General features: G+C 43.2%; 1 protein-coding gene across 1 annotated transcript in view; it reads right to left on the reverse strand.

Annotated features, from left to right (window-relative positions):
- SEC11A (SEC11 homolog A, signal peptidase complex subunit) overlaps positions 1-8,152 on the reverse strand; it is a 33,291-nt gene extending 25,139 nt beyond the window's left edge. The window contains exon 1 of the mRNA XM_027520759.1: positions 7,789-8,152. Within this exon, the coding sequence (XP_027376560.1) occupies positions 7,789-7,839 (51 nt within the window). The 5' untranslated portion in view covers positions 7,840-8,152. The remainder of the gene's footprint in view (positions 1-7,788) is intronic.
- Between the last annotated feature and the right edge of the window lie 4,165 nt (positions 8,153-12,317).

A 12,317-nucleotide genomic window follows, 5' to 3' on the forward strand; every position in this document is an offset into this window, starting at 1 on the left:
CTTCTTCTCACTCCCTGATTCCTTGGTTTCTGTGTCAACAACCTCAGAACCTGACCTCTTCTCTGACATCCCATTAAATACAGTGTTCTAGGAGTCCAACCTTTGCCCTTTTCTCTTTCCACTCTGCAGTCTTGTTTATTCATAGATTCAATCATCACATATCAGCATGTATCACCCAAATCTCTTCTCCAGACCAGACCAATTCTATCCAGTTGGTAAGTATATCCAGTTATTTACTGAAAATCACCCAGGTGTTACATAGACACTTTAAATTCAACCCGTACAGAGCTGAACTCAATCCTTTTCTTCTACCTCCCTCCATATACTCTAGCTTAGTGATTAGTCCCACCATCCATGTAAGTCCTCTAAATTTTACCTTCCCAACATCTTTCACATCCAACCCACTGGCTTTATTTATTTATTTATTTTTTTAATTTTATTTTATTTTTAAACTTTACATAATTGTATTAGTTTTGCCAAATATCAAAATGAATCCGCCACAGGTATACATGTGTTCCCCATCCTGAACCCTCCTCCCTCCCCATACCATCCCTCTGGGTCGTCCCAGTGCACTAGCCCCAAGCATCCAGTATCGTGCATCGAACCTGGACTGGCAACTCATTTCTTACATGATATTTTACATGTTTCAATGCCATTCTCCCAAATCTTCCCACCCTCTCCCTCTCCCACAGAGTCCATAAGACTGTTCCATACATCAGTGTCTCTTTTGCTGTCTCGTACACCAGGTTATTGTTACCATCTTTCTAAATTCCATATATATGTGTTAGTATACTGTATTGATGTTTTTCCTTCTGGCTTACTTCACTCTGTATAATAGGCTCCAGTTTCATCCACCTCTTCTATGACTACTGCCTTACTTCACATCTCATCTCCACTTATCCAGACTACTGAGGCAATACGACAGTTCTATCTCTAGTACATCTTTCTAATTCGTCCACCAATATATAATTATTGTTCGTAAAGTGAAAATAAAATTATTGAGCTGTCTGCTCAAAATCTTCTCTTCCCACCTATAGGATAAATTCCAAACCCCTAAGTACAGAGGGCCTTCCATGATCTGGCTTGGCTCTTGCTGTCCTCTCCTTTGTTCTTATTGAAGTGATTCTCTAGATTCAAACCATAATTTTACGTGTAGTGCAGTATATCACAGTGTCAGTCAGCCTCTTTCCCCAGCCACCCATGTCTCTTAACCAATGGACTCATGGTCAAGTGGCTATAACAGCCAAGATGAAGGTTAGCAACATGGACTTTCACTCACCAAGACCAACTTGGTTCTAGCCAATGTTGAGTGCCTAGACTGCCAACTGCAAAGACCAACAATGCCACCATTCCTGACACCTTCTTCTTTCTAGAATAGACTCGATACAGAGGGCTTCCCTAGTGGCTCACCAGTAAAGAATCTCCCTGCAATGCAGGAGACCTGGGTTTGATCTCTGGGTCAGGAAGATCCCCTGAGGAAGGAAATGGCAACCTGCTCCAATATTCTTGCTTGGGAAACCCCATGGACAGAAGAGCTTCATAGGCTACAGTTCATGGGGTCACAGAGAGTTGGACACAACTTAGCAATTAAGCCACCACAGCCACAGATCTGTCTTCCTTGTCTTCAGTATTTCCATCAAAACCACCACCCATGAATTTACAGAATGCCTATGACTCATTGTGATATTCCATACAACACTGCTTCTGATCAGGAAACTTATTCTACAGGTAATTAAAGCACAACGGTCACATGGGTCCACAGTCATGAATTTCACTGGTCTTATGTGTCCTCCATCATCTGAAGTGGCTGGCCTGAGAGAACAGTGGAAGAGCAGACATTATAAATTCATTGTCTTTCAGTGCCAAATCCATCCTTCTGTGTTACTAGGCTGAGCCCTGTAAACAAGGGCACCTTTTCCCACTGCCTCAAGGATTTACGTTTTTCTTAACAAAGGCACTGCAGGGCTGCTGCAAGATGACAGGGAGTGGGAGGGACTTCTCTTCCCATGGAGTGTTTGTATTTCACCAGGTAGCCAGTAGATCTGAGTACAGGAAGTCTGCAAGTGCTCACCTCGGAGACCATCACAGACTGGCTCCTGCCCACACACACTGGCAAATTTCTCAGCCTCTCAGTAGGCCGCTTCTATGGACCAGTTCCAGCTCACTGCTCCTGCAAATGTCACTGCATGTCCCTGTGGCAGCCACACCCTCTCCAAAGAAGTCTGTTATCTCAGGTTAGGAAGAGGCTTGGAGGGAGGTATTCTGCTAGTTCTTTGTTAACTCCCTTATCCTAGAAGGCATAATTACTGGTTTCTGCACACACTATTTCTGAACCCCTTAAGAGTCCTCTTTTACCCATTTTAGTGGTTGAGCATCTTTTCAGTTCAGTTCAGTTCAGTTCAGTTGCTCAGTCGTGTTCGACTCTTTTCGACCCCATGAATGGCAGCATGCCAGGCCTCCCTGTCCATCACCAACTCCCAGAGTTCACCCAGACTCACGTCCGTCGAGTCAGTGATGCCATCCAGCCATCTCATCCTCTGTCGTCCCCTCTGTCGAGCATCTTTTACCAGTTGACAACTCTCTGTATTTAATACCCTGCTAGTGAAAAAGATTTTCCCGATCCTAAACAAGACCAGATTAGCTTTCAATAATTAAAAAAAGTAATGGATCTGTCCTCGGTCTTGTATATGCGTCCTATTTGCAGTACACTTGCTCATATTAGGTCCAAGTCTAAGAAGAATCTAGGCTTCTGTGTGCTTCACTAGAGGGCCAATTTATTAAAAAGAAAAAGTTACCAAAAATATCTGCAATTCAATCAGAAATCACTACAGTAGCCATTAAGAGTTAAGTGATCCTAAAAGATAGATATAAAAAGAGGGACTTCCCTGGTGGTCCTGTGGTTAAGATTCTGCCCTTCCACTGCAGGGGGCAGGGGTTCAACTCCTGGTCAAAGATCCCACGTGCTTCATGGGCACGGCCAAAATATTTTTTCTTTTAAAGAAAGACAACAAAAGAAAGGATTGTGCCAAGTCTTAAAGTCTTCAGATTTTGGTACGAAAACATACAGATAATTAAAATCCAAAGAAATGCCAAGTTCAATCAAGTAAAGGAAAAGACCTAAGAAGACACTAAAAGGAAATTCTGTGACAGTCAGACTAGTCCATCAGGGTTCAAACATGGATCCAATCAGGCTGACCAAAGTCCTCTGGTCATTAAGAATTCTCAGCAAAAAACAAAAACAAAAATTCATAGCAAATAGAGAATTACAGATAAAAGTAATATAAAAATTTGGCATAACATACTTATTTAGCAAATAATCATCTTTTCACTCCAGGAAAATTTACAATTAAGCACAGAAATGCTTAAAGGAAATTATGTAGTGTTAATACTCTTATGTTAAGGACTCTGCATATTTGGAATCTTAAGTTTTTGTAACATTTAAAGAGAATCTGACCTATTAAAGTAGGTCAGGTTTGCAATTTTAATTCAAAATGTACAATTGTTATAGATTTATTTTTTAATCAGAAAGCTTACTATTTATATATTACATTCAAATTTAAAGAATTTCCTTTTTAAGAAGGTTGATTATTCAACAAACCTTCTTAAAAAGGAAATTCTTTAAATTTATAAATCAAATGTAATGTTTTTAAGATGTCTGTTTACAAATTAGCCTAAATATTCAAAGGCCCTTAAAAGTGATTCTTAAAATTTGCTAGACCTGGGAAGTCCCTGGAAGCCCAGTGGTCAGGGCCCTGTGATCTCACTGCCAAGTGCCCAGGTTCAATACCTGGTCGGGAAACTAAGATCCCACGGGCCTCGTGGTGTGCCAAAAAAAAAAGCTGCTAGACTTTCAATGGGATAAGATTTGAAAACTGATTCTAAAAGATTTAAGAACTTAGTTTTTAAATTTTAGCCATTATAAATTGAGGTTTTTTAAAAAATACAAGAATTCTAAACAGGCTTTTCTGCACACAAAGGCTATCTCAATGGGCATTAAGAAATTAACCTACAACCAGAGGAGTGATGGAACCAACTTGCTAAATTCTGAGGAATCTCGCAAGCTGATTGTTAAACACAGTGTTATAAAAATTAGTACAATTACTTTAAAAACAAAGTTAACAAATAATCTAAATTCATCAGTTTCTAATTATTTTATTACATTTTACTATTATCTATGTTCTTGAGATTATTTTTTAAATTTTATTTATAAGGTGGAAATTATAGTTGCATCCTACTACATTTCTTCCTAATTCAATATTCAGTGATGTCATGCCAGTAGCTTGAAATTGGCCATAGTGGAAGTATTTACACCAAAGAAATGGGCAAACTACAAATCAAGGCTTGTGGATTAAGGAAAGCCACAGAAAAGCTGTGCTCTGATATTACAGTAAAAGAGCCACAATGTAAAGGGGAGAAGACAAATAAAATAGTACATAACATAAATAGTACATAAAAGGGCTCTAGAGATCACCTAATATTCTAGGTGATCCTTATTCCTTGGAAGGAAAGTTATGACCAACCTGGATAGCATATTTAAAAGCAAAGACATTACTTTGCCAACAAAGGTCCATCTAGTCAAGGCTATGGTTTTTCCAGTAGTCATGTATGAATGTGAGAGTTGGACAGTGAAGAAAGCTGAGAGCCTGAGAGAACTGATGCTTTTGAACTATGGTACTGAAGAAGACTCTTGAGAGTCCCTTGGACTGCAAGGAGATCTAGCCAATCCATCCTAAAGGAGATCAGTCCTGGGTGTTCATTGGAAGGTCTGATGCTGAAGCTGAAACTCCAGTACTTTGGCCACCTCATGCGAAGAGTTGACTCATTGGAAAAGACCCTACTGCTGGAAAGGATTTGAGGCCGGAGGAGAAGGGGACGACAGAGGATGAGATGGCTGGATGGCATCACCGACTGGATGGACATGGGTCTGGGTAGACTCCAGGAGTTGGTGATGGACAGGGAGGCCTGGAGTGCTGCGATTCATGGGGTCGCAAAGAGTCGGACACGACTGGGTGACTGAACTGAATAGTCTAGGGCAGTCCACAAAGACTCAGAAATAATACAAGGGGAGTTCTCAAGACAGTTAAGTACACAAAGTTTGAATAGAACCATGTTCATACACACAGTGAAATGAAATAGGCAGGAAAATTAAACCCCAGTTTACATGAGAGAGAGAGAGAGAAAGGGCAGACTGTAAAATGACTAGGACTTATTGCAAATGCCATTCTAAGGGGCTTGGGACTTTAACTTACAATAGAATCTACTGAAGTTTGAGGACAGGAGAGAAGACATTAATCTGGCAACAGCTTATTGGATGCCATGAAGGTAGTGAAACACTTTAATTCTGAAAATTGTGAAGCAGACAGAAAAAAAATTACATACAGTGAACACACAGGGGGGCCTGGAGGGCTACAGTTCATAGGGATGAAGAGAGTTGGACATGACTGAAGTGATTTAGCACACACAAGTTAAAAATCAATTAAAACTCAAAGCTCAAAAGAATACATACTCTGGTTCCACTTCTATAAAACAAACCCATTGATACTGACAAAAAGCAAATCAGTGGTTTCCAAGTGTTAGAGAGATGAACTACAAGGGATCTCGTGGGTGATAGAAATGTTCTATATCTTTACTGTAATGTATGTATATAACTGTAGAAACTTATCAACTGATACATTTTTTTTTTCTGGCCTTGCCGGGCGGCTTCTGAAATCTTATTTCCAGACCAGGGATGGATCCCGGGCCATCAGCAGTGATAATGACGAGTCCTAACCACTGGACTGTCAGGGGATTCCCTCAGCTGATAACACTTTAAATGGATGGAGTTTACTATATTAAAGTATTCCTCTGTTAAAAAATAATTACAACTCAAATTAATCAAACATTTGATGAAACTTCTAGTTTCCCTCTTTTTATCTAGTAAGCTCTCAGTACGTATGCATGCATGCATACTCAGTCACTTGAGTGGAGTTCAACTCTTTGCGACTGTATGGACTGTGTAGCCCATCAGGCTTCTCTGCCCATGGGATTCTCCAAGCAAGAACACTGGAGTGGGTAGGCATGCCCTCCTCCAGGGGATCTGCCCAACCCAGGGACTGAACCCTAGTCTCCTGCACTGCAAGCAGATTCTTTACCGCTGAGACACCAGGGAAACCCCTCAGTACCTATAATCACCATCAATTTTTTCCTCAGATACTCTGTGCAAGTAAAACTTCATTTCTAACTTTTCCTCACCCCATCCCCATGCAATCCAATCCTTCCCTCCCCTCCTAACAATCTCTGGTAGGCTGCTCATTTTCTTCACCTGTATAATGGGCATAAAATGACCTACCTCACAGGTATATAATGCACTCCACATATAGCAAGAGCTCAAAATAGTTACTGTTCTGCCTTAGTCATTTTCTACATATTGATGCTCCTTGAAGGTCAGAGTCTGTCTTACTTATCTTTGCATTTTTCTCACTGAACCTAGCATAGGGAACAATAGAGGCCCCAAATAAGAATTTCTCCAGAGAAATGTCTGTGGCACCTAGAAATTCAGATATGGATGAAAAAACACTATTCAAGTGAGAATTTTAAATGTTATAAAGTCATAAACGTCGTGCAATTTGAAAAGGAAAGACCAATTATGACTGAAGGAAGCAGGAAACATGTCTAAGAGGAGGTAACACTGAGGTAGCTGAGGTCTGAAGGGGAATAAGGGGAGGGTGCATATTTTCTTCCCTAAATGGTAATTATAAACTGCAAAATAGAAGTCCAAGAGAAAAACCTTTAATAGTGACATCAGGATCCTTCTTAACAGCAAACTACTGTAAAAAGGTCCGAGGCAAGCAAAACTAGGCTCTGCAGACACTACTGACCTCGAAGACAAAAAGAAGCAACTTTTTCCAATGACTAAATAATTACAGGGCTTCCCAGGTGTCTCAGTGGTAAAGAATCTGCCTGCCACTGCAGGAGACACGGGTTCCATCTCTGATCCGAGAAGATATCCTGGAGAAGGAAATGGCAACCCACTCCAGTATTCTTGCCTGGGAAACCCCATGGACAGAGGAGCCTGGCGGGCTACTGTCCATGGGGTCGCAAAAGAGTCGGACACGACAGAAACGACTAAACAACAACAACAAATAATTGCAACAGTAGTATCCGGAATATGATCTCTAAGTTCAGGATGGAATAAGGTTTAAGGACAAAAATCAGGAAATGTAAGTTTCAAGATCCCTGTACCACTAATATTCTGAGGTACACCTTAACGCTAAAGTGGACTCGAGGGCAAGCAGAGTAACTGTTTCAACTCTGACCTCGAAGGTGGTTCCAGGAAGTCAGTACAGACCGCTGGGGCCCAGCTGTACAACGGGCTCAACGTAGAATGGCTTTTGTGAGGCCTATAACCGTCTCCCCGAGCATCCCAGAAGCCAGAGAAGCAGTGCACTACTAAACCCAGTTGCCGGAATCCATCGGAAGTCACTGCGATTGAAGTTTGCCGCCTTATCCAGTCTAACACAATAAGCAACCCCAACTCCCACTTACAAAGAGCCCTACGGTTTGCACTTGCTTCCCTGTCTCATTATGGGCAATGGAACGTGACGATCAGGCTTCCCGCTCCGCCCGGAGAAGGCCCAGTCTCAGCCAAGGGCTAAAACAGCGAGTGGATAAAGCTATCTCTGAACACAGAATCCACAAAGAGATGGAAGAGTCCAGGCGTCAGACCCGCTCAGGCCCTCACACTGGGGCCCAGAGGTCCGCGGGGCAACAGTGGAAGGTACAAGGGGAACGGTGGGCGGCCAAGCTCACCTGCCGCTTGTTCATCCGCCGCACATCGTCCAAAAAATCTAGAGACAGCATGGCGGGGCCGGCGAGGGGACACGGGAAGAAGAGAGGGCGCGATGTGACCGGCGGGAGGAACGGCTGGCGCACGAGCCAAGCGCACACTGGACAGGACCCCGCGGTGCCCGCGCTTCCGCTTCCGGGGTGGAACCGGCGCGGCCCCGCCCCCTCAGCGCGACGAGGGGACAAAGGGATTCCCGACCAGCCTCCTGGCCTGGCCTCGCTGAAGGAGGCTCTCGAACCTCCTGGAGCTCGTCTGCTGAAGCCCACTTCCCGCGCTCATCCTCGCGGCCCCACACTGAGGTGGCCGCTCAGGGTTAGATAGGAGACCACTTTGCAACCTCCGGAAGGCGGGACCTAGCGCACGCCTGGCCAATAGGGAACCGTGTCTCCGCGGGCAGAAACGGCCCCTGAGTGGCCCGCCTCAGTTCAAGCCCGGGCCGCGAGTCTGGGTGTGGCGCTGGACTTGTCCTGAGCTACGGGAAACTGACGACTGAGGTATTTCCATAAGTGCTCTTGGGTTAGGGCGGAGGCTGTGACTTGCAGAGCACTGCCTGAAGCTTTCAGGAGTTAAGAAGCTCTTAGTTGCAGAGAAAATCTGATAGGATTAAAAACAACCAAACCCAGAAGTGAGAGGGAAACAAGAAGAGAAAACTGCCAAACCATGGGGCTTCCCTGGTAGCTCAGATGGTAAAGAATCTGCCTGCAATGCGGATACCTGGGTTTGATGCCTGGGTCAGGAAAATCCCCTGGAGAAAAGAATGGCTGCCCACTCCAGTGTTGCTTAGAGAATCCCATGGACAGAGGACCCTGGCGGGCTACAGTCTACGGGGTCCCAAAGAGTCAGACACGACTGAGCACCTAATGGATGACGGATGGATTCATCAACTTATAAAGGGATGAACAAAATATGGTATATCCATACAATTTAATATTATTTAGAAACAGAAATATTGTGACACAGATGAACCTTTAAAAATATTAGATTCTGAAAACATTGGTTGTTAATGAAAGAAGCCAATCACCAACGACCATGAATTTTATGTAAAATGTCCGGAATAGCCAAATCCATAAAGACAAAAAGCAGTGGCTGCAGAGGGCTGGGAGGGTTAGGTAAAGTGGGAGGTGATGCTAGTGGGTATGGGGTTTCTTTTGGGGGGGAGGTGTTGAAAATGTTCTAAAATTGATTGTGGTGATAGTTATACAACTCTCAATTGAGTTCAGTTCAGTTCAGTCACTAAGTCGTGTCCCACACTTTGCGAACCCACGAATCACAGCACACCAGGCCTCCCTGTCCATCACCAACTCTCGGAGTTCACTCAGACTCATGTCCATCGAGTTGGTGATATCATCCACCCATCTCATCCTCTGTCGTCCCCTTCTTCTCCTGCCCCCAATCCCTCCCATCATCAGGGTCTTTTCCAGTGACTCAAGTCTTCACATGAGGTGGCCAAAGTATTGGAGTTTCAGCTTTAGCATCAGACCTTCCAATGAGCACCTAGGACTAATCTCCTTAGGAATGGACTGGTTGGATCTCCTTGCAGTCCAAGGGACTCTCAAGAGTCTTCTCCAACACCACAGTTCAAAAACATCAGTTCTTTGGCGCTCAGCTTTCTTCACCGTCCAACTCTCACATCCATACATTACCACTGGAAAAACCATAGCCTTGACTAGACGGACCTTTGTTGACAAAGTAATGTTTCTGCTTTTGAATATGCTATCTAGGTTGGTCATAACTTTGCTTCCAAGGAGTAAGCATCTTAATTTCATGGCTGCAGTCACCATCTGCAGTGATTTTGGAGCACAAAAAAATAATGTCTGACACTGTTTCCACTGTTGCCCCATCTATTTCCCATGAAGTGATGGGACCAGATGCCATGATCTTAGTTTTCTGAATGTTGAGCTGTAAGCCAACTTTTTCACTCTCCACTTTCACTTTCATCAAGAGGCTTTTGAGTTCCTCTTCACTTTCTGCCATAAGGGTGGTGTCATCTGCATATGTGAGGTTATTGATATTTCTCCCGGCAATCTTGATTCCAGCTTGTGTTTCTTCCAGCCCAGCATTTCTCATGACGTACTCTGCATATAAGTTAAATAAGCAGGGTGACAATATATAGCCTTGATGTACTCATTTTCCTATTTGGAACCAGTCTGTTGTTCCATGTCCAGTTCTAACTGTTGCTTCCTGACCTGCATATAGGTTTCTCAAGAGGCAGGTCAGGTGGTCTGGTATGCCCATCTCTTGAAGAATTTTCCACAGTTTAATTATGATCCACACAGTCAAAGGCTTTGGCATAGTCAATAAAGCAGAAATAGATGTTTTTCTGGAACTCTCTTGCTTTTTCGATGATCCAGTGGATGTTGGCAGTTTGATCTCTGGTTCCTCTGCCTTTTCTAAAACCAGCTTGAACATCAGGAAATTCACGCTTCATGTACTGCTGAAGCCTGGCTTAGAGAATTTTGAGCATTACTTTACTAGCGTGTGGAGAAGGCAATGACACCCCACTCCAGTACTCTTGCCTGGAAAATCCCGTGGATGGAGGAGCCTGGAAGGCTGCAGTCCATGGGGTCGCGAAGAGTCGGACACGACTGAGCAACTTCACTTTCATTTTTCACTTTCATGCATTGGAGAAGGAAATGGCAACCCACTCCAGCATTCTTGCCTGGAGAATCCCAGGGACAGGGGAGCCTGGTGGGCTGCCATCTATGGGGTCGCACAGAGTCGGACACGACTGAAGTGACTTAGCAGTTACTAGCATGTGAGATGAGTGCCATTGTGCGGTAGTTTGAGCATTCTTTGGCATTGGAATGAAAACTGACCTTTTCCAGTTCTGTGGCCACTGCTGAGTTTTCCAAATTTGCTGGCATATTGAGTGCAGCGTTTTCACAGCATTATCTTTCAAGATTTGAAATAGTTCAACTGGAATTCCATCACCTCCACTAGCTTTGTTCATAGTGATGCTTTCTAAGGCCCACTTGACTTCACATTCCAGGATGTCTGTCTCTTGGTGAGTGATCACACTATCCTGATTATCTTGGTTGTGAAGCTCTTTTTTGTACAGTTCTTGTGTGTATTCTTGCCACCTCTTAATATCTTATGCTTCTGTTAGGTCCATACCATTTCTGTCCTTTATCAAGCCCATCTTTGCATGAAATATTCCCTTGGTATCTCTGATTTTCTTGAAGAGATCTCTAGTCTTTCCCATTCTGTTGTTTTCCTCTATTTCTTTCCATTGATTGCTGAGGAAGGCTTTCTTTTTCTCCTTTGCTTTTCACTTCTCGTCTTTTCACAGCTATTTGTAAGGCCTCCTCAGACAGCCATTTTTTTTTTTTTTTTTTTTTGCACTTCTTTTCCATGGGGATGATCTTGATCCCTGTCTCCTGTACAGTGTCACGAACCTCCATCCATAGTTCATCAGGCACTCTATCTATCAGATCTAGTCCCTTAAATCTATTTCTCACTTCCACTGTATAATCATAAGGGATTTGATTTAGGTCATACCTGAATGGTCTAGTGGTTTTTCCTACTTTCTTCATTTTAAGTCTGAATTCGGCAATAAAGAGTTCATGATCTGAGCCACAGTCAGCTCTCTGTCTTGTTTTTGCTGACCATATAGAACTTCTCCATCTTTGGCTGCAAAGAATATAATCAATCTGATTTTGGTGTTGACCATCTGGTGATGTCCATTTGTAGAGTCTTCTCTTGTGTTGTTGGAAGAGAGTGTTTGCTATGACCAGTGCGTTCTCTTGGCAAAACTCTATTAGCCTTTGCCCTGCTTCATTCCATACTCCATGGCCAAATTTGCCTGTTACTCCAGGTGTTTCTTGACTTCCTACTTTTGCATTCCAGTCCCCTATAATGAAAAGGACATCTTTTTTGTGTTAGTTCTAAAAGGTCTTGTAGGTCTTCATAGAACCATTCAACTTCAGCTTCTTCAGCATTACTGGTTTGGACATAGGCTTGGATTACCATGATATTGAAGGGTTTGCCTTGGAAACAAACAGAGATCATTCTGTCGTTTTTGAGATTGCATCCAAGTACTGCATTTCGGACTCTTTTGTTGACCATGATGCCTACTCCATTTCTTCTGAGGGATTCCTGCCCGCAGTAGTAGATATAATGGTCATCTGAGTTAAATTCACCCATTCCAGTCCATTTTAGTTCGCTGATTCCTAGAATGTCGACGTGCACTCTTGCCATCTCCTGTTTGACCACTTCCAATTTGCCTTGATTCATGGACCTGACATTCAGGTTCCTATGCAATATTGCTCTTTACAGCATCGACCTTGCGTCTATCACCAGTCACATCCACAACTAATATTGTTTTTGCTTTGGCTCCATCCCTTCGTTCTTTCTGGAGTTATTTCTCCACTGATCTCCAGTAGCATATTGGGCACCTACCGATCTGGGGAGTTCCTCTTTCAGTATCCTATCATTTTGCCTTTTCATACTGTTCATGGGGTTCTCAAGGCAAGAATACTGAAGTGGTTTGCCA

Source organism: Bos indicus x Bos taurus, chromosome 21, assembly GCF_003369695.1.
Source record: "Bos indicus x Bos taurus breed Angus x Brahman F1 hybrid chromosome 21, Bos_hybrid_MaternalHap_v2.0, whole genome shotgun sequence".
In the NCBI taxonomy this organism is placed as follows: domain Eukaryota; kingdom Metazoa; phylum Chordata; class Mammalia; order Artiodactyla; family Bovidae; genus Bos; species Bos indicus x Bos taurus.